This window comes from Solea senegalensis, linkage group LG6, assembly GCF_019176455.1.
Source record: "Solea senegalensis isolate Sse05_10M linkage group LG6, IFAPA_SoseM_1, whole genome shotgun sequence".
NCBI classification, from domain to species: domain Eukaryota; kingdom Metazoa; phylum Chordata; class Actinopteri; order Pleuronectiformes; family Soleidae; genus Solea; species Solea senegalensis.
This window is the reverse complement of record NC_058026.1, coordinates 18196088-18222273: the sequence shown is the minus strand read 5'-3', so window position 1 is coordinate 18222273 and position 26186 is coordinate 18196088. Positions and strand designations below refer to the sequence as shown.

The 26186-nt window shown below is 40.0% G+C and overlaps 1 protein-coding gene across 1 annotated transcript; it reads left to right on the top strand.

Moving 5' to 3' along the window:
- Nucleotides 1–1894: 1894 nt before the first annotated feature.
- On the top strand, nucleotides 1895–24992 carry LOC122770484 (protein Dok-7-like). The gene is made up of 13 exons (XM_044027364.1): nucleotides 1895–1957; nucleotides 2068–2113; nucleotides 3101–3180; nucleotides 4398–4548; nucleotides 5527–5727; nucleotides 12732–12851; nucleotides 16745–16852; nucleotides 18005–18909; nucleotides 21467–21538; nucleotides 21727–21760; nucleotides 23416–23553; nucleotides 24006–24161; nucleotides 24758–24992. Exons 1-13 carry the CDS (start codon nucleotides 1904–1906, stop codon nucleotides 24928–24930), a joined length of 2238 nt encoding a protein of 745 aa, XP_043883299.1. The 5' UTR covers nucleotides 1895–1903; the 3' UTR covers nucleotides 24931–24992.
- The last annotated feature ends 1194 nt before the right edge of the window (nucleotides 24993–26186 follow it).

The window sequence follows — 26186 nt, the reverse complement described above, 5'->3', positions numbered from 1 at the left end:
ACCCAACATATTCTCTGATATACTGTATATATACGCCGCCGGTTATATACGTGTGTGGATTTGAAGAACGCAGCTTCCTGCCAAAATGGCGACAGTGTTGGCCCCAGGAAAGTAAGACAACAGCTACCAGAACTCAGTAGAGTTACCAGAGTGAACTGGTTATAGACTATACTTATATATTTACTACAAATCAAAACAAATCCACAATCAGGTCCAATCAGTTTACACCAAACTCAGGTTTTTTTTGTGGGCAGCAAAATGTGCTAAAAATGAACAAACTTCATCTTCAAAATCATACCAAACTACTTAAGTTCAACACTATTTAGTTATCTAAATATATCTTAATATATTTATCTTATCTTATCTTATATTTCTTCAAATAATTAAATAGTGATGCAAGAAGGATTATAAATTATTTTGCTTCTTTTCCTGAGTTCTACTTCCAGTTATGCAATCTAGTAGAAATCCTTGATTTTTCGGGGATTTAAATGCACTTGGAGAAGAAGAGAAGTCTGTTTGTTACGATCTGCAATAGATGCAATAGAGACTTCTCAGTCATTGGAAGTTCACGCCTCAAAACCTATTTGATTGTCTAGCACTTGTGATGGAATAGTTGAACAAGAATTGATTGGCTGCTGCTCCCTCTGCCTCTCGGAAAGTAGAACATTTCTCAACCTCTGCTGCATACAAAGTGACATAGGAGACCCACAGTGCAGTTTGGCAATGCTCGATACTGCCCCATTCAAAGTGAATGAACAGTGTACGTGTGAGTCTGCGATGAATCCTGAGCCAAGGGACCCGACAAGAAGATTTACTGTATATTACACTGTAGCTATTTGCTGAGTCCACAGTGAATCAGTGCCTAGAACAAACTGCAGCGCTGCTGCATCTGCTCCAGGATTTGCTCCGTCTCTGGACATACGGCCAGGAGAATAATGTTAAGGTTATATAATAGAGTCGTTTTTTTGAATGGTGATCTTTCACAGTTTTTACTGCTTTTGTCTTTTAATTGGGAGTATATTTGAGACAGCCTTTACAGATTTAGCTGGATATGAAGCTGAGGCTCTACTGATTAGCATTAAAGCTATGTGAATCCCTGTCAAACACCCAGCTGAGCGCTCATAAGTTAAGTGAAGGGTATGTGGTTTTAATTGAATTGGCTCCGTTGCTGACAATAATGTGGGAGTTTGACGCCTGATGACAACTGCACTAACTTGACAGGGCCTCAGAGGAGGGAGACGGCTGTCTTTGCCCGCCTCGGTGGTCCGATTGTTGGGGAGAGAGTGAAGTCTGCCGCCATGACCTCAGCTGTAAAAGGATATTTTGAAAAGTGACCCCCCCTTTTACACACACACACACACACTGATTGAGATTTGCACAAAGCTATTCCTCTTAGGACTCTGCACTGGCTTCAATACATTTGGACAGCCTAACCAAAGACTTATAGCTTAATAAAATACCTTAATTAAAGCCAGAAATCAGATTCTGCTTTGTTAGGACAGGCCTTATTCCCCATGAGGACTACTGGTCCTGAAAAGGTCTGTGTTTACACTAGAGACCTGCAGTGGCACAAAGACCATTATTGATTATTGTTTTAACTAAAGTGTTATCCCTAAACTTAACCATAACCAGTTAATGCCTGATCCTAAATTTAATCTACACACAATTCACAGTTCCTCAGACATGAGGTTATGTGTCATTAGAACCAGGTTTTGGTCTCCATGAGGACTACTGGTCCTAACAAAGTCAGTGTTTATACCAGGAAAGTTCTTCAAGAAGGAACAGTTACAAGTAAGTACACACACTCACACACACACGCTCTCTCTCTTTCACTCTCCCTCTCTCTCGCTCTCTCTCTCACACACACGCGCGCACACACACTTGGTCGGAACCATGACAGAAGATGACGGATACAGTTGTCGCGGAGGGACAAGTCAAGTTCAGAGATGGAAAAAAGGTTAATTTCGTCAAACTTTGCGCTCATTTCAAACTTTAAAACGCGTGTCCGAGTTTCCACAGGAGCAGAGTCGGTCACTCATTGTGTCTCTACTTTTAACTTGTCCACAGTGGAAGAGTCGGTGGGTCGTGCTTCGGAAGCCCTCTCCGGTTGCAGGTATGAGGCAAACCCGCTCCTATTTATAATCACCTTTGATCATGTTTGTGTCCGAGCGTTATCAGTGATCGATTTCATTCACTTTCGTTCATGTTCACGTGCTTAAACTGATCACAACACCTTAGCTTTGTGCGCCACGGCAGCGCACGCACCACAGTGCCGGGCCACCGGACAGCGCGTGGACGGCGCGCACTACACAAGCTGGACACGAATTGTGTCCAAAATCACCTTTAAGAGTGGAGTTGCCCCTTCCGTCTCCTTCATTTCAGGAGCCTGGGTGTTAAGTCCCGAGGGTTTTTAGTGCCACTCTGATTGAAGGTTAATTATTCGAAAGCCTTCCAGCCACGAAGATAAACAGTGACATTTACATGATGTAAAGTGTTTGGCAGAATAAAAAAAGGCGCGTGTCATCAAATCTGAATAGTTTTTCACTTGAGACGCTGTGAGGACTGACTGCAGTATAATCATATGGATCATGATGTTGCTGCTGCTGTGTTCCTGGAAGAAACGGAAAAGACTCTGGGAATAATATGATACTCTAATCTACTGTGTGTGTGTGTGTGTACTTGACTTTGTTGCCTTATTAAGACCTTTTCTAGTATAAACACGGACTTTTACATGACCGAAGTCTAATTTTTAGGAGGCAACCCATTTAGATTTAAGATTAAGATGAAAATTGTGGTTTGCATAGGCTGTCCAAATAAATGGAATTCAATGTAGTTTCCTAACAAAAATAGCTGTGCAATAACTCGGTGTGTGTGTGTGTGTGTGTGTGTGACTTGACTTTCATTATCAGCTGTGCCAGTGGATCATTGTTTTCAGTATATTATGACAGCTGAGCCATAAAAACAGTCTAGCACACTGTGGGATTACAAAAGTGACACTCTTGTTATTTCACATTTCCCCATTAATCACAAAATAGACCTTTAAGCCTGTCAGTTTTTACAGCTCATTGCTCTGTGTGCGACTGTCCCCTGTCTGCCTCAGACTGTCTGTCTCTGCTGGTGTATAAGGAGAAGAAGGGGAAGGAGAAAGGCCGCAAGGAGAGGCTCAATGTAACACTGGAGGTAGGTTCACCAAAGGCCCACTGCTAATGATTGTACTGTAGGTGCATGGCAGGTTTATTTCATCCCGGTGGTGGTTGTTTCATCTCATTCAGACCTCAGGCTTTCTGTGGTCATGATGGCACAGTTGGGCCCCAAGAACAACCTATTGGTCCAAAGCTAAAAAGGGGAAGAACCTGCACACTTTCTCCATGACAGAATGCACTTTATTTTAGTTCACCACTTCAATCAAATGTGGATCGAAATTCCTTTACTACTTATATTGTACATTCCAACAGTGTTATATATAGTCATTTAAATGCTACCCACTTAGACTTTTAGACTATTGTTCCAGCTGTTGTATATACTGCACATTTAAGGCTTAGTTATGTATATAGACGGTTAAATCCTGGTGTACTACTTTTTAATTCTCTTGTTTTTTTACAAGTTTGGTTTAAGCTGTTGTATTATTGGTGTTCAGTTTTATCAAATTTCCTTTTAATTTGCATTTATTAACATTTGTTTTGTATATAATGCTTCTTATTCTTCTTTTATAGTGATGTTAGAGTTAGTTTTTTTCTACTCTTATTTTGACATTTCTATGGTATATGTAGGTATGTAGATTTATGGGTGGAAATATGCGTTCCATCCATGCTGGATTGAAATGTGTGGTATGATGTAAGTGTACATGCTTATTTTAACCTGTGCCAGACTGGCACCTTCAAAGAAAAGAGGTGATGAGCATATAATATTCTCACGTCAACAACAGAAGTCTACAGCAAAACATATTTTATTTTATGACTGGCTATTTACAGGTGACTACAGTGACACTGTGGTTGGAAACCCCTTTACTTGGCCCAATGAAACTAGTTTGCTTCAGTTTGGTTCGGTGTTGTCATTTATACAGGCAGCAGCAGAGATTGCTATTTAGATAATATTTAACATAATAATGATGACAATACTACTACCGCTAATGATAATAATAATAATAGCCTCACAACTCGATCTGGATCCTGCAGCCTGCACAATGAGGACAGAGAGAGGACAGAGAGGACAGGAAGGAAAGACACAAACTAGGAAGAGAAAGAACAAGGTTAATGACATTAAATCCCGGCTCTGCTATGTCTCCTTTGTCCTCTAGTTTCTTTTGTGGAAGACGTATCCTCACAACTGGGGTGTCAAATCCACCTGACCTTAATGGCTGACATGTTTTTTCTTGTAAAATTAATTTTGCTCTGCAGGGGATCTGTGGTGTGGAGCCAGCGTCAGGATACGATGGCGTGTCCTACACTCTCACCATCCTGTGCTCGGCACACACACTGGTGCTTGGCTTCAGCAGTCATGAGGCCCTGCTGGCCTGGGATGCCCGTGTCCGCTACAGCCTGGGAGAAGGTCAGTGCTTTGATGTTGCTTGAATTGAAGAGCTGAGTATTTGCTCGACGATGTGATGGGGAAATGATTCATGTGCTGGTTCACTAAGCTGTAGTTGGACATCACACATGAAAAATATGTTTTTGTTGTTGGCCCAGTAGAAGCTTCCACAACATCAGTCCCTTTACTGAGTCTGTTGATTTTTGTTGAAACATGAGCAGTTATAAATGTGAATAGGATACTGTATATGACTGAACTCTCACTATTACAGTATATACTTAACTGGAAGATGAGTCTGCAGAGCCAGATATGTTTATGTACGGTCTTCATTTTACATCCTCTGGAACAGTAAACATTATTATTATTATTAGTAGTATAATAATAACACTGACATGTGACATGCCTGGGACCCTGAAACTCATTTTATTTGAAAACATGCTATCCTTTTGTCCCACTTAAACAGATTTAGGCTACTTAACAAAAGGCTCACCATTTAAAATCTCAAATTTATGATATCTTAAGAATTGGTCTGCCACTTTATCTCACGGTTCAACAGCCTGTGCCAGCTAGAAATGTGTCAACCTTCTGGTCGACCACTGGTTCATTTGGTAAATTTGCTGCGTCAAAAACTAAATTCAAACACAGAAATCACATTTATATAGTTAACTATATATATATATATATATATATATATATATGTATAAATGACTGTGAGAGGGGGAGATAGACCATGTCACTGAATAACAACCATCTGCACAAACTGAGAAATGAAAAAATTGCTGCCAGTGGAGCTTAAAGATCTTATTCATCTGTCACCTCAGCCATCAGTCAACACTGTGCTTGTGTGTTCATGTGTTTGTGTGATTGGCTTATGTTCACATTCCACCTCATTTATTGTGGGTTTCATGTGCAATCTGATCAACGATACTTGAGGTCGTTATGACTAAGTATGTGGAAAATGCACACACTCTTCAAACTTTGTCATTGTTTCTCCATCAGTCCATCGGTTCAGTGTCAACGTAGAACCGGGTACCAAAGTGGAAAGTGGCCCCGCCTCCCTCCACCTGTGCAACAACGTGTTGATCCTCACCAGAGGCCTCCCTCCCGTCGTCGTTGGCCACTGGAAGTTGTCGGCGTTGCGTCGATATGGTGCTGTTCCAAATGGCTTCGTGTTCGAGGGAGGGACTCGCTGTGGATACTGTGAGTAACAGCCTGCCTGTTTGTTTTATGATGTAAGACCATACACACTTCTACCAGGATTTCATTGTAATGTCAGTACTTCAGAATTAAAGAGCTTTTATTGCTGTATTGTACTATTCACCATCATCATCAGCAACAGATTATGTTAGGCATGAACAGGCTGATAACCAATTTCTAAAAGTGGAATACAAAAATGCTGGATTCAGAATTTGTGAAATATGTTTTCTTTCCATGACCAGCTAGATTTTGGTTACTTGTTTCCTGAATTCATTATAGTAGGCTTATGTAAGTATACATACATATATAAGTATATCCCTATTAAGACATCAAACTAGAGAAACTATCGCTGTTTCAGGATCTTCAGTGGATGTGAAACTGTAGACCTTCACCTGCCCATTCTTTTTTAGCACTTTAAGGACTTGTGTGCACCATGTGGGCTGAAGTGGAAGGTCAAACCTAACCACAGACACAGCAGCTGAGATGTCCCTCTTACTGCTAGGTCATTTTAGTTGCTGTTCTAGTTGCTGCTTTTTCAGAGAAACACTGTATATTTATTAAGTTTCATTAAGAATGAATGAAAATAATGATCATTTAGTTCTTGCGTTAAGAGGGACCTAAATGCAAAACTACACAAAAACAGTAAAAGAGTCAAAATAATGGTGGAATCCAAACAACACAAAGCAGTTGGTCATGCAAGGCCAAGAAAGACTACTCATAAATATGCTGGTTGCCAAGGCAAAGACACACAAGGAACTGGCACAGGGGACTGCAGGTTTAAATACTAGAGGCAGACAAATGACACACACCTGGAAACAATGAGGGGATCATGGAAGGTGAGAGAAAAAAACAAAAACTACTCACTGAAATGGCTGACAGGAAGTAGACTAAGTTACAAAGGAAACTGAAAACATGTCTTTATCTAGAATTTTTGATGGAGCAGTGAACAACTCAGACATCTGCAACTTCTGAAATGTGACCAACACACTTAGTGATTCAACCACGGGTTTAATATTTAACATTGAGTTGTGTTTAAAACCTAATTGTGTAAAAATGTGAACGCCTGTGTTTAGCTGATTGCAGTGTGGAATTATGTCAAGTATAAAGTAGTAATAAATGGAAAAATACTCACATTAGTCAATAAGTATAATAAGTATCTGTCAATTAAAATGACAGACTAATATAATAATCTGCGATGGTGTTTGTACAGTAAGTTTATCCATGACTTTCAATGTCTGTACTGTACGCCATGCCCACCAAAGAATGCTCTCTCTCTCTCCTCATGGAGTCTAAAACCTGGTTTTAATGAGGCAGAACATAACTGCCACAAAATTTGAATTATGGTTTGATTAAGGTTAAAGTCAGGTATTAACTAGTTATGGTTAAGGTTAGGAACAATGCTTTGTTTTTTAAAGACGGCCAGATTTGATAATGTGAAGATCCCTGGGGGCCAATGGTCCCTTCAAACCTTATTTAACAGTAAAAGTAACAAACAAATGCACTGTTCTATAATGATTTTAATGTGACCGGGGCTGATTTTCCATCCCAGTCCGTCTCTGGCAATACATAATACATTATAAAACCAAAAATCTGACCAAGGGCTGTGAATGACCTGCGGGCTGGACTTTGGACATGCCTGGTTTAGGCAATCCGATTGAAGTCACTGCATTGTTTGAAGAAGAATAGCTGCACAAACCTCTGTGTGTGTGTGTGTGTGTGTGTGTGTGTGTGTGTGCGTGTGTGTGTGTGTGGTGTTATCGTGGTGTAGGCAGCTTTTGAATGTCCAGCTGATGTGGACATGAATGTTGAGAATGAGTGGTATGTCATGTTTTGGGTTGGGGAAGTGTGTGTGTGTGTGTGTGTGTGTGTGTGTGTGCTCTCTCTCACACTCTCACACTCTCTCGCTTGTGTGTGTATGTGGCAAGATAAGTGTTCAATGGGACACAGTTTTACATAATGGGGTAATGTAATAACTGAGTCCACTGAGACTTGGAATCTTGTAAAGATATAAATTAGAGATGTTCTAGTGTTAAGAGAAAAAAGTTTTTATCTGCACTTACCACTTACGGTGTGTGCGTGTGTGTGTGTGTGTGTGTGTGTGTGTGTCAGCAGCCTCATGGTCTCCAACAGGAATAACCATGAGGTCCGGCGGCAGCTCTGGTTTCAGTCTTCTTTAGAGCAACATCTATAAATACCAGCCTGCCCTTCACTCGTCACACAGCCAATCCCAGTCTTCTTCCTTGCCTCATTTACATATTACCCAGCAGCCTTTTGGGGTATCAAAGCGAGGCCCCTTTGGCGAGGCTGCAGAAGCTGCCCGAGTGTGACAGAAAGGGAGATGTGAGAGTCAAATCATCAAGTGACATTCCTTGCATGAGTGCAAGGTAAAGCTGCGTGTTAGTTTACACTTTAACATGTTTATTTGTATTTGTTAAATACGTGTGACACATGAGAGCACCAAACTTCATGTTTCACTCTGATGAATTTCCTTCTTGTGGCTCCAACAAACAGAATCTCTCTCTGCTTTCACTGAGATAACAGCAGCTTTCAAACATTTGTTCACTCTTACTTTTTCCCTGTCCCCCCACTGATTTTCTTTTCTCTCAATTTGAAGGACAACGCTAAATCTCATTTAGCAGAACTTAGTGCTACTGTGTGCTTTCAGATTGTTTTACGTCTGTGCTGAAATTCATTCAAACAAAGGATTTTTTCATGTTTGTCCAAATGTTTTCGTTTTCCACTTTCTTTAATGAATACAAGCTGCCTAATGTTCAGTGTAGGTGGTATGATTTCTGTCAAGAGTCTGGTTTGAAAGTATTATCGACCAACACGACCACATCCATCATCAGGCTGTTATACCAGCAAAACAGGACATTTAAATTATTTATTTTATACATGTTTTCTCTTACAGGGTGCATTCACACCAGCCCTTCTTAATCGAAGTTTGTTTGGGAGGTGTGAATGCACAACCGAACTCTGGTCCGCCGAAAAACGTAGGTCTCGGTTCGCTTCAAGTGAACCAAATGCAGGAAGCGGACTACAACCGGACCAGCTGAATGTTGCAACCCCCAATTGAACCAAGTCCCCATTTGTGCCTGAGTCTAGTGGACTATTAGGTGTGAAAATGACCTTAAACTGCATTACTTACTTGGAAAACAATGATTTTTTTTATATATGGACTATGTTGAACCCAGGTTTATTACCTCTTGTTGCACAGTGTGATCTTTATAGGTGGCATAAAGTTAAATATTAAATAACCAAACGTAATATTATTAGTTTCCTTTTACTGCAATGTGAAAATGCCTGGAAAGAGACATAATTGCAATAATTCAAGGCTGTCCCTGTTTTTTGTTGTCAATAAAACAACCCACAACTAGCGATTAGAGCTTCATTAATTGATTTGTTAAAGTCTAAATATAAAATGTCACACATGTTGCAGAGAAAACGTCATTGTTGGTTAGTTTTCGGGTGATTAATTTGATAAATTGTCTTCTCATTTAATCTTAAATCACTTTTTTACATGTCCTTTTACTCCGAAGAACATGGGATGTGTTATTTTCTTTTTTGGAACTAAATATTCGATAAACCATGCAAAAATATTTGACTCCATATATGAACCCACACACTGATGTTTTCAGAACAAAATCTCCGCTAAACATGCTGAAAACGTTGTAACAGATAGACAGGTCATGATCCCTCCTCCTCTGCTTAATTTAGCTTCATTCAGTCATTTACTGCTACATGAAAACATTTGACCTCATCACATATTTCCAGGAATGCACAGGTTTTAAGTCATTAAATCATTTCACAGGCTGTAGCTGCATTAAGTCGCAATATAATACCTTAGTTTTGTTACTACACAAATTATTACACGTGTGGCTGTAACACATCATTTTAAGTGTGACTTTCACAGTAAAATACAGTACAAATCTGCATTAATATCGACCCTTCGACTACTACTAGACTATTTCCAAGCGCTACCAGAACAGTGACGTCCCTGTCTATCTTCACTTACCTAACCCCCGCATGATCTCCTTCTGCACTTGGAACCACTTCCTATCTAGTGGATTCCTTTCCAAGACTTCTTCTATATAGTTCTGCTAAATGTGTACATGTGAATGTTAAAATACACAGTAAAAGTAATGCAGCTACTTTATAGTGAATGTAAAGTCGACTGTGGTGCTCTTTGCTGCAGCTTTACAACTCGTCTTCAGAAAATGAAGTTTCTCCCTGAAGATTTAAAAAAAAAAATGCACAGGCACAGTGACATAACAATCTGTTCTGTATGTGTAGTCACACACACACGTAGAGTACAGCCGTGTGTATCAGTGTGATATCAGATCAGCAGCTTCCATCTGACGTGATAATGATGCCGCTGTGTCATGTGATTGATGATATTTGCTCTGAGCCTTTGTCTTAGCTGGACGTAGAGTCTTATCAGGTCCACACATGTTGGACACTGTAGCACACACACACAAAGTAATAAATGATCCCGTGTAGAGTTTGGATGGCTGTCAGGACATGTGATATTTTGATAAAAGCAATTTTGAGCCGACATGCAGGGTCAGCAATCTTTCACTGTCCCACCACGTGCATAAACGCGGACACTCACTCACTTCATGTCGTGCTACCTCACTATGTTTTCATTTTAGTACACAACTACACGTTATGATGCCAGGCATGTTATTCATCCACAGTCTCAGTCTGTGCAAAATAAAAGGCAAATTCAGCAGCTTTCAAGTGACATTAAAGGTGTGAATGACTCTGAGGTTAAAGTGTCTCTGACCTTTAAGACTAAATGGTTGTCCACCTGCCTTTGATTCACTGCTTCTGCACATGACAGAAATAATAAGTGCAGCATGTTGGCGTTAAAGAGTCTCATAACGTAAGCAAAAAGGATGAAAGTTAAAGTGCACCATTGGTGAAAAAGAAATGAGGACGGACAAAGGCCAGGTTATTTATCCCAGTAGAGCCTAATGTTATATTTTTACAATGCTGGAAAATGTCTCTGTATTTTAGAGGTCATGGTCACGGCTTAGTTTATCTCCGTTAACGATTATACTTGACAACTGCTGGGCACAGTTTTCCATTAAGGCTTAAAAATGAAAATAAAAAGATGAAAAGCAAAGTGGAAATTCTCTTCTCAGCTCATGTTGTTGGCAAACAGTGGCTATTTTAGCATTTGTTAAGGATTTATACTTATTTATACTGTGTATCTGACCCATACCTTTACTTTCTGGGGTTACTTGAGAGATGGAGAACACAAGCACAGCTAAAAGAGAGTTGTACATACATGAATAAATTAAACACAGCCTTAAATGTCCTAATTGTTGTTCTGTATTTACTGGATGTGTAAAAACGCTGCACGTTGTGTGAAAAGGCGACAAATGTGTCTGTGCTGTGTTTAAAGCTTCATTCGTCTGCCTATAAATGAAGTGCAGATATATTTATACAGTTCTGCAGTAAATCCTCTTTTATACTTGTTCTTAAGCTGAGCTTGGAGGCAGAGGCTTGTTTTTCTCATTTACTTTTCAAAAATACACACACTACATTTCTTCAGATCCATTGTTGTGCTTTTAATAATGTTAGTTATTTATACAGTCTACACGTTTTGCACAATGAGTTATCCCAGGTCAAACTTGTCAACTGAAAATAATATGAAACACAAAATAGTTAATGTAGTGGTTAAGTTTCCATGACATTTAACTAACTAAATAATGTGACATCCCTTTCTAAAAGCAGAAAGCCCTGAAGACAAACTTCTATTAGTATATAAATAAAGTAAAATGGGAAGTTTCTTTAATGCAACAGTTCTAGTTTGACAAATAAATCTAATATTCACAGATGTTAGTGAAGACAAAATTCTATCTAAAAGATTATATAAAAAAAACCTGAAATATTGAATGAATAAATAAGCAAGGCTCTTTTATGTGCTAAAATAAAACGTGATTACTTTTCATCATGCACTGCTTTAATATTAAAAAAGAAATAAAATGATGAGTGTGAGTAAAGAGAAAAAAGTATGAGAATGACTGTGGTGTCTAAGAAATATATCCAGAATTTTCTGCTGTACTCTTGGATTTGCAGCAACCGTACTTTTACAAGAATGAAGGTGATCCCCTCCCCCCCCAACCAAAACTGCTGACTAAGGACTTACGTTGCAGATGTCTTCTCAGTGTCTCCATTAGGAGACGTTTTGATGTTTCATGGCTTTTTCTTGCTTGTCTTGCCTTTTCACAGACTCCCACACAGAGTGTGGGCTCAGTGGCAGAGAGGGTTGTGAATTGAAAGATGTTTTACGTAACCTTTAGAAGAAAAGGTTGTCGCGGACTCAAAAAACATCTTTGCCTTCGAAGCAGCCTTCACAACATCACTGAATATTGGTTGGCCTTACTTACTTTTTCTTTCACGTTTGATTTTAAAATTTACTACAGTATTTTTCCTTCCTCCGTCACCTGACGCACACCTCTTTCACTGAGCATTATCAACAGTTACTCTATTACTAGAGTGATACATTTTTGCCCTTTTTTTCCCACAATTTCTGAAAACTGTAGTGCTTAACTAAATATAATAAAGTATGTTAGATTCAAACCAGTGTTTACAAAATGCTGATTAACCTTATTAGCTCCATGCCTGTGGTGTCATTTGTTTTACATCAAGACAGATGGAGGCAACGTTGTAGTAAAGCAAGATGGCTACAAACAGGTTGGAGTAAGACTGGAAACACAAAGACGTGTTCACGAAAACTTTCCGAAGGGAATTCTGCAGCTCAAAACACCCGATCATTCAGCAGTTTGACGGGAATGCTCCCTGCTTCCTCTCACACTGTGCTGCTGCTGTATACAAATAAACTCTCCTTCAGTCAGGTCTGATAGTTTTGCTTGACAGATCCTGTATTCACATAAAAGACACAGCATTGGTTCTGTTCAACAACAACAAAATCTTAATCTCAATTTTCTTCTTCACCTTGTCATTAGTTATTAATCATCAATCCCTCTGTTCTCCAGGGGCTGGTGTTTTCATGTTGTCCTGTTCAGAGGGAGAGCACATCAGTTTCCTGTTTGACTGCATTGTCAGAGGTGTGGCCCCCAGCAGGACCCCACATGGCGTGCAACCTTCTCTGCCAGGTGAACACACTGTAAACACACATTGCAAACTCAAGCATTTACAAATTCAAGGCGCAACTAACAACTCACTGCATGATGAATTTAAAGAAATGGAGAGACAGAGTGTCTCAGTTTAAGTTCATGCACCCATCTCTATTGATAAACCCAGACAAGGCACAGTATCAACTTATTATCTCCCTCCTTGTTTATTATCTTGTCACTTATGTATGTACTCGAACATTTGCACTGTGTGCGTGTGAGTTGGTTCCTAATAATTGAATAAAGTCTGCTTTTCCTTTTAGTTCATTGGTCCGGCCCTTAACAATATTTAATATTGGGGAAAATAATTGCCCACCCCTGGTCTATATGATGAGTAACAACCATTTTTGAAAAATACATCCATTGTTGAAACCTGAAGTGATGAGTTTGTGTGTGAGCTGGTGACCTCTGTTAGAGAGGTTTACTAGCTGTTAAATGAGCATGTTTAGCATTCGTGTCAGGCGCCATGCTAACGGAAACGGCACCTGCTCAAATTCCCGAGAGTCACCGTGAGGGTTACGGGGTCACGCCTTTGTGCGTGACTCATGAGCTATTGCTAATTTCACAGGCATTTCTGAGAGCACAAACATGGAGGTTTAATGACTGTCAGACAGAGAAAAGTTAGACATGTGTCTCGGAATAGACACAGAGACAAACACAGAGGGATTGTTTTGTGTTAAAATCAAAATGGAACATGATTAAGGTGGAGGAAACCAAACCTTCATTATTTAGTTTTTACTACTGAAGAAACTAAATAATTATATTTGACTTAGGTTTTGATGATTCACTTCTCTCATTATGTATTCTGCTGCATTTTCAAGAAACTTATTTTTATTTTATTTTATAACTATAAAGTAAAACTTTAAATGAGGTGCTTAGAGTTTGGAGGTCAAGGGTCGAGTCCACTGTGAACTCAAAGGGTATTTTGGCCATAAAACTTAATGTGCCAGTGATGATGAAATAAAAGGTTTTTCTTGCCTCCTTGGTGTAGACAATTACTCTAGTATCTCCCATAAAAAACAACATTCTCCTGTAAAAAATAAATAAACAAGTGTGAGTGAGGGATGCAGTGATCATGTGAGCTATGAGGACTGATGTGTGTAATTTTAAAAGACTGGATTGGTCTGATATCAGTCAGGAAAACCGCCTTACCTAATCTGAATTATTAAAAATGTCACAGTTTCAAATCATGCAAAATTTAACAACATTCTCTGCTCCGAGACATTGAGTCAACTGGAGGAGCTGAACACACACACACACACACACACAGTGACGTTTACACTTTAGTCTGCAAATGTCAGTTTGTCAGTGTGTGCATTGTTGGAATCAAACCTCTGGAGCTGTCCTCTCCCTCAGTGCACTGCCACACACACTCATGCTGGTTTATACATTTTCGTGGGGACCAAAGTCTACGTACGCTGCTGTTCGTCAGTTCATTACCACACTTGTAGCAAGCCACTTGTTTTTTTCCGACATTTTTACCATTTTGGTCGCAGTTTAACAACAACTTTCTTTCTCCCTCTTTATCTCTATCAGTGGAACCCGCAGCCTCACAACTTGTGCCTTTCCACTATACAATTCTAGTAAGACTCGTTTTGTGTTTTTTTTTTTGTTTTTTTTGCGTTTCCATTAGGAATAGTACCTGGTACCTGGTTGCTTTTTTTAGTACCTGCTCTGTTGAGGTTCCACGCGGGCTGAGCCGAAACTAAAATGTGACAGAAGGGAGTTCTGTGACTGTATGTAACGACATAACGAACAGACTGTCGGCCACTGATTGGTCAGAGAGCGTTCACTGGAAGAGTCATGAGCATGATGTCGACACAGGAATCAAACCAATCAGTGACGAACTGTAGATCAGTTAAAAATCCTGAAAAGGTGTTTTCTCTAACATCTACCAAGGAAATTTCTAAAATCTCAATATTTATCAGAGGAGTCTGGTGTATGCAGCGACAGCACTGCTGAAAGCCAACCATTGTGAGCCAAATCACAACCCGCTCAGCCGTATTTCCGGCCATGCAGGAAGTTCTCAACTAATCTTTTTTAATTAATGGACTCTAATGATTCGCGTATTGTGCGTAAAACAACGTCACAGCAGTTTTGCGTTGCCCTGCTACGACGACCCCGCCACACACGTTGAGACAGTACTATAGTGACGGAAAACTTAGAGCCGAGTCGTGCTAGAACTGTAAAGTTTCTTCTGTACGAATGAATGATAAAGCACACTAGGGAGTTATATATCATTACAGCGTTTGAAGAGGAGTTATACTAACATGCCTCCAGTGCGTCAGAGCCATATTTTATATATGTTAAAAAACTAATCATGACAAAGGACCCTGAAAAGACACCGTTTTTAGTCTTTGACCCTGTATAATATGTAAAGGAGGACAACCATTTGCTTTATACACACTTTAAACGCCTGCCACATGTATTCTACTATCAGTTACTCTGGCCTACTGTAACCCCACAACATTCAGTGCTGGTAACAGCTATAAATAGCATAGACGAGCAATGTTAGCAAATGTTAGCTGACACCTCACATAGCATAGTGAAGAAACTTGGCGTCTGCTTGCTAGCATTAGCTGCGCTGTAATCCAGAGGCAGAAATCCAAGGGTTAGGTTGTTGACACCTGTAAACACAAACACCCTGGCTCACTTCAATGTGCACACACTGGCAAAAACTCATCCTCAAGGCAATGTTCGTTCCATCGACTCTCACCCACCTTTAAAGTTTGGTGCAAGACGTTAAGTGTGTAATTGACAGGATTTTACAGACGAGGTGCCTTTGGGAGATGATAAATTTACAAGGCCTCAGTCACACATGAGGTGACACAGACATCTTTAAGAGGTGGTTGACAATGCCATGTATAACCTCACTTTTACATTTACATTTATTACTAAGATAAAAAATAGCTGCCAGGCCCGGATTTGTGACATAAAGGGTTTTAAGGACTAAAAGGTTTTCTAGTGTAACAACTGGAGTCTCACACTCTGTTTTTTGATGAATAAAAGACGCCAGGGCAGGACAATGAACTATTTTGGAGGCAGTCTGCATTTCATTTCTGACAGAAAGTGCATAAAACAAACAAAAAACCACCACTCAGACACATGTGGAGCCCTTAAAACATGACAAGAAATCATCCTAAATATACACTATAGGCTAAGGACAAAAGTATTTAATTCAGGTGTAATAAATCCAACTTTGGGCTCGGCCCCTTATCTCTGAAGGACAATCTTAACGTGTCAGCATACCAAGACATTTTGGAAAATGTTATGTTTCCAACTTTGTGGCAGAGGTTTGAGGAAAACCCCGTTCTATTCCAACATGATGTGCACAAAGCAAGGATTATAAAGACATAGTTTGATGAGTTTGGTGTGGAAGAACTTGACTGGCTTGCACAGAGTCCTGACCTTAACCCCGTCAAGCACTTTGGGATGAACTGGAACAGAGATTGTGAGCCAGACCTTCTCAGTGCCTGACCTCATAAATGCTTCTGCAGAATGAATGGATACAAATTCCCATAGAAACACTTCGAAATCTTGAGGAAAGTTTTCCAATAAGTGTGGAGGTGCAAAAGAGGAACCAACTCCATATTAAAGTCCTGTATATGTATGAATATGAATATGTCTTTACAGTCCCTGTTGGTGAAATGGTTAGGCGTCCAAATACTTTTAGCCACTGTGATGATAAAGCATGTGAAAAGACGACGATAGGCACAGGCCAATAAGGTAGAGAGCTTTAGTGTTAGATTTAATATAAAATACAATAATTTAGCTAATATTTTAATAGTAAAGAATTAAGTAAAGTAAATCACAACATTTAACCTGCTGTCTGTAAGACCCTGATACTCATATGACACTGTGTGTGTTTACTGCAGATCTCAGTGCAGACCCAGCTTCAGCAGAGGAACGACTCAACCAGGAGGCATCAGCGCTGGAGAAAAGACTCAGCATGTTGTCTCAGTGCAGCCTTGCGAGCAGCACAGGTACATTATTTATACACTCCACCTCAGGGTTTATATACACGCATAATCAATGTAACACGAGCGCTCTGTAATGAATGGGTGGCAGCCATAGCATGACTCATTGTTTGGCCCTTAGATGTTGATGTACAGTATATGATTTAAGTTATGAATATCTTAATCATCATTGCTCTGTAGATGCTCGGGCCCGCTGGCATTATTATTACAAAGCACAACATAAATTTCCATTGCTACGTGGATGACACGCTGCTTTATTTATCTCTGTAGGTGGAGGAAACAAATCAGGGCCATAAACTTCACAAATGCCTCCGAGAATTTAAGACCTGCATAAACTGTAACTTCTTCTAACTTACCATATCGTCACTTTAAATTACATTGGCCTCCATTTAGACTGTAAGAAACCTTGGAGCATTTGTTGACACCTACTGATTTTCAAGTTTAGTTTTGCACACACAAATAGCATAAAGTACATGGAAAGATTTATATTGAAACATGCTCGGAAAGGTCAAGGAAAAAAGAGATTAAACTAACACAAAAACTTCAAAAACAAAACAAAACTAAAATCATCTTAATTACATCTAATTACAAGTAGCTCTTAAACATTTCCAAGAACGACTCTTGACTGTGTGGACTTTGGATTTCCGCAACTGTAAGACACGATATTTGTGTGAAAATTGGATTTGTATTATAAAAAGAAAGATGAAAGAATTAGGGAGTTACATACATTACTAAATGATAAAGGTATCTTTCTATGATTTAATTATGTGTTATGATTTGGCATTTTACAAATAAATTGTATTTGATTTAATTTGACTTTTCAATTAATCAGTGGGTTTTGGCCATTATTATGTGAGAATATAAGCCATATGTGTGTGTTGCACAGTGAATGTGTCACACCACTTTCTTTAAAGCTAAAAGCTCATTTTTGTCCTTGCTGCAAAAAAATGACTGCAGTTGACCTGAACTTTCGCAAATGAGAACACTTAATTGAAAATTGATTTATAGCATCGTAAAAATTTGTACCTCGAGCCAAATAAAAGACATGATTTATTTCTCACTGATTACGTGACGTGTGTAAAGCAGTGTAACCTTCTTGTTGGTGTAAAAAGATGAATGTATCTCAGTTGACCTTCTCTTCTTCTTCTTCTTCTTTAGGCTCAACTTACAGCTGCACCACATCTGCTGCCGGGGACGACCGCAGCAGCATCTCCAGCTCCTCCTCCAGCCAATCTGACACAAGCTATGGAAAAAGACTTCCATTTTGGGCCGAACCATTAGCTAGACTGCACCTGTCCAGCGAGACAGTGTCCAGCTCCTCCACACTGAAGGCTTTGAACACTTCAGATGATCGACTTTACGGTGCCATGATGGCAGGAGGTGGGACTCGTCCGTCCTCGGCTCAGCTCCAGTCTCGTGGTCTCCATGACAGCGGGCGGCAGAGCTCATTAGACTCTGGGATTGGCATAGCGACGGGCAGTCAGTCATCTTACTCAGGAAGCTGCTCCTCATGTACAGGGAGCCTGGATGCAGCCAGTCAGGGAGGAGGGGAGGAGTTTGACTCTGCAACAACCTGCCCACCTGCTCCTCGTCCTACTTCACCTCCATCCTCACCACTTCCTCCTCCTGCATCTCCTTTTCAGTCCACACTCACCCCAGAACCCAGTTACGCTAACCCCTGCACCTCGTCTCGCTGTAATGGCTCCAGATCGAGCTCACGTGCATCTGTTAGGCACAGTGAGGATTACCAGATCCCAAACCTGCTCAGAGCGCGCTATGATACGCCCAGGAGTCTCCTCCAGACCCTGTCCCTGAGAGAAAACTCAGCCCAGGGAGCCACACCTGAGCCGAGGAAGGACAGCAGGAGCTGTGGAGATGGAGGTGGTGGTCAGGGTTTGAGCAGCAGCAGCAGCAGCAAGGCAGGACTGAGGGCTCAGCCTCAGGCCGTGTCGCAGCAACCACAGTCCAGAGCCAGCGAGAGAGCGCCCTCTGTGGACAGCGAAGGAAGGTCTACACCCAGATCCCTGTCAGCACGTGGAGGCCTGGTTTGTGAGGAAGCACAGGTATTTAAACCATTCAACCAGTCACCACGCAGCATGCAGCACACTAGAGGAAGCATCACTGGATATATAAGGTTTTCTTTTTAGCCTTCTGTGAAACTAAAAAGACATTTTTTCCACATCTGCAAGTTCAAACATATTTTGAACTCAAGAAAATACCTGAAGTAACAGAGTAACAGAGTCAGAATGTCACCGGGTGACACAAGATCTAGACGTGACTACACTGAGAAACACACAGAGAGTCGAGTGAACTGAATAGACTTATTCAGCATTTTACAACGTCATTTGACCATGGCATCAGTATGAATCAGTATAAAATATACATTAAAAAATGAAATCTCTGCGTTATTATCTATCAATAGAAATGAAGCTCCAGTTACTGTATAGAGGGCTGCTCTGCTAACTGAACAGTTTCTTAAATGTGTATGTTTCCGGATTATTTTGCTTCACGTAACAAAGAAATCATTAAAATGTAATAATTAATAATAACAAGACATTTGAGTACATCATCGGGGGAAACAGAGATGAATGTTTTTTCAGCATTCTCTGACATTTTATGGACCAATTCATCTTGAAAATCATCGACAGATGAATTGATTATCTCAGTAATTGTGAGTTGCAGTGTTTGTCGAATCTGTGTGTCACGTTTACAGAATCCTTGTGTGGAGATGAGGCTCCTCTTTGCCAACACAGCATGTTCCCTCAGGCTCTTCCATATGGTGCAGTTTAGTCTCAGGCTGACGTGACCTTGAACGTCTTTGGTTTAAAAACCACAGGGCGCAGAAACGTGAAACACTTGCTCTGGTCCACGTCCAAAGGGAGAGGTGTAGGTTTCCTTCACAGATCTGTTCGGAGCCATTGTTGTTTTCCTTTGATACTTGAGTCTGAAACCACAAAGGCTCCAAAAAGTCACTTCAACACATTGTGTGTAATTAATTTCCTGATGGGTTGTGAAAATCTATTTGCTCCTTGTAGCGAGCAGAGTATTATGAGAGCAAGAGGGGAAGCGGCACATCTTGTGATATCTGGCAGCATGTGTGCGCGTGTGTGTGTGTGTGTGTGTGTGAGATGTGAAGCTGGTGTGAAGGGGGAAAGAACAAAAGTGAGGGAGGAAATTAATGAGTTTAGTTAAGTTTACTTTGTTTAATTATTTGTATCAGGGACAAAAGACATTACTCTCAGCAAGAGAAAAGATGCTTTGTACAGGAATTATCTATTAGATCATTTCCATCTGTAATCCCAGAGTAGATGAGCAGACAATCTACCCAGCATACACACACACACACACACACGCACAAACTAGTTTTTATATCTTCATGAGGAGACATCATAGATATAAAAACTGAAAAGGCCTTCAGAGTTGTGGGGTCCAGACAAACTGTCCTCAAAAAGTATGTTTGTATGTTTTTTGGACCTCACAAAGATATACATACAAGTATACATGCACATTTTCATATTACTATCCATTTTAGCTATCCAGTTAATGCCCAATCTTAACCTTAACCTAACCACAATTCAAGTATCAGTCCTTAAAGTGTTATTGCACAGTCAAAACACACAGTGATGTTGAATAAGTGCCAGATAATGAAAGTTACAGTTATTCACTCACTGAACATTTTTTGACTATTCTACAGCCATAAAATCAAACTAAATCCAGACGGCCTGGTTATAATTATGCTCATAAGAGTGTTAACTCAATCTTCTCTAGTTGTAGAGTTTAAAATTACTGTACATGCTTAGCAGAAATTAGGTTTTGGTCTCAACCAAATTGACAAATTAGGCCTGACAGCTCTTATTCCTTTAATATATCCGGAGAGTTAGGATGTGAGTATGGAAAATCTGTGCAGGTTCTATATTTCATTCTTTGTTGGCCTAAAAGAGGTGTCTCCTCCACCGCTTCAGAGCAGCATTGTGGATTATTTTAGGTACTAAAGTCTATCTGCAATGACACAGTGATCCATTTTACATCACAACTGATGGAGGGAAGGCAGAAGAACAACATCTAAGCCTGTAAAGTGAGACAGAAGTGAAGTTTATGTTCTCTGCAACATGACTGAGCTCTTAAGAAACCATAACAAATGTTGAAAGAAAATGGTTGGAATATAGGAGCTTCAACATTGTCCTTTTTATTATTGTGATTTTATCACAATAATAATAACTTTCCGGCTCCATTATGAAGTGAACATCATGGTTTTGTTGGCCAGGAACCGACGAGACAAACAACAAAAGAAAGAAGTTACAAAAGAATGTTTTTGTTACCCAGGTAACATTATGACCGTTTTCACAGACTCCTGAAGTTCCAGCCTGATGTATGATTATCTACTGTGGGCTGGAGAAAATGGTAAATTGGGACAGTTGCCCTTTTGTCTCCCGTCTGCCACCTGTAAAAAGTGACAGCTCCATCCTCTCAGCTCTATATCATAATCTTGTCTCAGTTCCTCTCCACGGAAACCTCAGCATTGCATTCAGACTCTCGTCTTTTTCTCCTTTTAGCCACTAACGGCATTGAGTGCTGCAGTGGAGAAACCTTGTTGATAACCTCTCCTGTGTCTCTACCCAGAGCAATCATGATTCAGACAACTACATCACACCCGAGCAGTGGCGCTCGGTGAGGAATCGATGCTTGACACAGGTGAGATTTATCTGGATTCATCTGCCTGTTTTATTTGAGACAAAATAATAAATATAATAGCTATTGTGTTTTTCAAAGCACAGATGTTTTGCCTCCCTAAAAGTGCTAACTGTAATTTTTAACAAACTTCTACAGATAAAAAAAATGATGAATCCCTTTCAGTAATTTTAATACCATTTATTTTCTAGGTCGCCTGCTCACCATCATCAGGAATATCACAAGGTCGGTTTGTGGATTCAACACTGTGCTCGTCATCATAGTACAATAAAACCCCGTACTTTCCAAAAACATTTATACATTTCCCCATCATAGGACTAATAAAGGATTATGTTATCTTATAAAATATGATGAATTATTACAGATTAAACTGTCACACAGTATCAAAGATGGGTGAAATGATCCGTGCTGTGCTCATGTGTGAGTATGAGTAATAACGATCAAGTATCAGCAAACACTGACAGCATAGTAAGTCATTTATTTTTCTCATGCAAAAAAACAATTAGCTGATAAAGGACCAGAGGATTTACTGGTACGTAACATATATAAAACAAGAGCACTCAGAGGGCGTACAACTCCGCCAAGATTTAACTCTTTTATCGCCGACGTTTTACAGACCAGCACATTCATTTTTTTACATTTTTATCCACTGGATCTAGATGACTTTATGGATCTGTGTAGAACTTTAGCTGCTTATAGCTATTACCATCTTACATAACCATCCTGATCCATTAAGATGTCGCTAAGATACGTGCGTCTAAACTTCTAAAAAGCAGGAACAGGTTGAACCCAAAAATGCACAACAAAACCTCAAGGTTTAATAATATAATCAACGACAGAAGTGTCTGAAAATTGTCGTTAGTGGTCAGACAGGGGTCTAAAGATGTTACAAAAATCTCACAGAGGAAAGAAACGCTGGAACTCTACACTCAACGGACAAAGACAAACTGCCAAAGAACTCGAATGAAGGGCGGGTATATATACACACGATGTGAGGGAAGACAATTAGACACAGGTGGAACACATCGGGGCAGGTGCAGGTAATCAAAGGGGCGGGAAACAGGAGGGCAGGAAGTGAAAGACACCTGAAACATTATGAAAACATGTGAATTTCAAAATAAAACAGCGAGCTAGTATAAGAAAAGGGACATGACCTTAACTATGGGCACTCACATGTCAAATTTAAATTGACACCAAATTCATAATCTGGATCAGATCTGGAATAATAAATGTGAATGTAGAGCAGGGTTCTAAAACTCATGGCCTGCGGGCCACATGTGGCCCACCACTTAACATGAAGTTATAATGGAGTTATTTAAATATGTTGTTTTTAGTTATAGATTACTTTTGCATCAGCAATACATTGTCATTGTGAGCGATACATCATTGCATATCAACACATACACTTTTATTTTGAAAAATTCTGTCTAATATCTATCGTTGTGATGTCATGATGGAATTTCATGACATAATTGTAAGCTCATATCGCCCTAATGTAGAGAGTCTTTATTTAAATCTGCTGAGTTTTGACAGAGATGTTTTTTTCAGTTTTGCTCATTAGAAGAGATAGAGATTTCCTAAAATGATCCGTCAAAAAACTGTAGACGGGAAGCTGCTAAAAGGAGGATGGACAGATGAACCCACACCGATGAAAACATAACCTCCTTGGCAGAGATAATAAGGTTGTTAAAAAATAAGCACAGGCAGAGCTGTGGTTGCTGGTATTTTTTGTATTATTACTTATATCAAGTATCACTAATACACAATGTATTCCATTTTTAAGTGATGCAGTCCACACTGTTTCACTCGTCTAAATGAATTCTTTAACAAACCGTGTCTGTCAAATCCTGATGTGCTCAAAATAACTTTGTTGTTGTCAGATCCTCCTCTGTATGTGAGAGAGGAACATGATGACAGTGTGGAGGCTGGTCTGAAGAAGTCATTGTCCTCTCTGCCTCCGTCTGGTCCTCCACCTCCACCCATCACTCTGACCATGTACAGGCCAACACCAGCCTGTGGTAAGAGGTTTATGCTATTTCTGAGTAGTTAATGATCATGAATAATACTTTTCAGGTTGTTTTGTTTTTCTACTTGTATAGTTTATCATCTTTTTACTATTTGTTTTTATCCGTATAAGTGTTGTTTTTGAACTCATCTGTATTATTGCTTAGCTTAGGGATGCCTGCCTTTCTGCATTGTTTCTGCAAAGCAGTGGATGGACCACAGAGTTATGTACACACCGACTATGAACGTACATTAACAAGTTCCAATTTGAACTTCAGCAGGTTGTTTTGGCCACGTCTACATACTGTACCTAAATGCATTGAGTCGCTGCCATTTCATTGGCTGATTAGACATTTGCTTTAACAAGCAGTTTAGCCTGTTAACTAGCCGGTGAGTGTAAATTGATGGATGATTTTATTGGCCCAGGATGAACTGTGCTGCTCTCCTTTTGGGTTTTTTCCTTCAGGTACGTTCCAATTTCCTCCTGAAGCTGCTCCGTCTGGGTCCCTGGACGCTGGTCTCCATAGTGACAGTGCTATTAATTATGTCAACATCCCTATTAGGACACTGCTGGCTACAACTAACAGGGAGCTACTGCAGGAGGCACACCATGCTGTCACAGGTAACACTCTGCTGACTCTGCAGTAAAAACACTTCAGGTCTCTCCTTTCTCTCTTTGCTCTGTGATAATGGACAATAACATCAGCTTTTACATCCCAGCTGTCTTGCGCCACTAATGGAAAACTATATTATAGATAATATCTACAAACATTTATAGGTTTTCCTGATATTATCCTGCAACAGCTGTTTATTTCCCTGCTTGAGTCCATTTACCAGTTTACAGAATGTATCAAAGGATTGTTGCTTGCAGCAACTAGACACAACCATTAGAGACAGATGTGAATTAGGAGAGGAAATTTATTCATGGAGAACTGACATGAATTTACTTTGACTGATGAGGCATAATCAGACGTTTTTGAATGGTGAAAGGAAGCAGTTTATGTGAGTGACATGGCATAAATATGCATTAAGATCTTTCTGGCATGAATAGACATAATAAAAATAACATCCTGTCATAAAATGATTTTATAGCCTCTTAAGAAAATCAAAGATGAGTGCTTCATAGAAATATCAGCAACATTTATAATAGACAGCGGGTGTTTCACGCACAAACTTCAGAAAGACGAAAAACAAGTTTTGTTTTCATCCCCCATCCAGAACAGGGCTCCATCAGGAACGGCCAACACAACTTTGCTGCCATGGAAACGGCTCAGAGAGTGGGGGCGGAGCAAGCCCATGACAGGGAGGACAGACTGAGTCAACTGGAGGACAGGCAGCAAGGTCACCAAACTAAATGCAGTGTCCAGCTTGATGACACTTTAACAAAATAGTCTTCATTACTGATTCTTTGAATAAGCTCTCAGGCTTAAAATGCAGTTCAAACACACACACACACACACACACACACACACACACACACACACACACACACACACACACACACACACACACACACACACACACACACACACACACACACACACACACACACACACACACACACACACACACACACACACACACACACACACACACACACACACACACACACACACACACACACACACACACACACACACACACACACACACACACACACACACACACACACACACACACACACACACACACAGTCATGCCAGTGAACAGAAATTCCTGCAAACAATCCATTCCATATAAAGAAGAAAACAGGACATGTCAGGGTGGTCTTTTATGCAGCTGCCATCGTGGATGTGTTTCATGAATATTTATTTATATATTGTCATTTCTGATATACGTAGACTTTTATACTAGACGTTTCTTTTTTGCTGGCTGCATGGCACTGAATGTACGTAGATGCTGAGGCAACTTTTTGTCTACGTGACTCTGTTAAGATTCTCTCAGGATCACTGAACACCACAAACTAATGTTTACCACTGATGACACATAGGGCTGTGTTCAATACATTGATTTTCTGAATCATGTGCTGTGTTTCCATCACGAAACGAGTGAAGGACATCAAACTGAATTGGGAATCAGGATCACATGGATTCAGGAAACCAGTGGCAAAACCCAGCTCTGCAAATGTGAGACACACACAAACAGCTGCTTTTGGAGATTCTTTGACATTATCTTCTTCATTCAGCTTGGTTGAGGCTGTATTTGTTGTTTCCTCTCTTACTCTTACTTGCCACCAGCTACCAAAGTTGAAATTCACACCATCTATCACAGGTTTGGATCACATAATGAGATCAAGACCTCATTTCACCAACACCTTCCAATCACCTGCTAAGAGTCCCAGCGAGCTCGGCAATCATTCCACATATGGGCTTAAAAGCATTCGATTGAAATACGAAGCTTAGACTTATAGTATTTCGGGTGCAAATTACATTAATCCAGGCCCATGTGGCCTAAGCAGGACATGAGTGAGTAAATCAGCCAGCCAGTAAGATTATTCATCACAGTAATCAATGTCTCTGCTTCTGGTCTGTGAGAGGGCAACAACTGATGAATGAAGGTGCACGGTGTGTGTTCCAATTTCTCACCTCTCTCTTGATATCATTAGGACAAATTGTTCAATATTTGAAGGTAATTTATATTTATGGTG

Bases quoted from the DNA above. Each gene is read 5' to 3' on its own strand.
- LOC122770484 (XM_044027364.1), top strand. From the start codon at position 1,904: ATGACGGATACAGTTGTCGCGGAGGGACAAGTCAAGTTCAGAGATGGA. The intron at 2,114-3,100 runs GTATGAGGCAAA...TGTCTGCCTCAG, and splicing joins GAAGCCCTCTCCGGTTGCAG to ACTGTCTGTCTCTGCTGGTG. The intron at 18,910-21,466 runs GTATTTAAACCA...GTCTCTACCCAG, and splicing joins TGGTTTGTGAGGAAGCACAG to AGCAATCATGATTCAGACAA.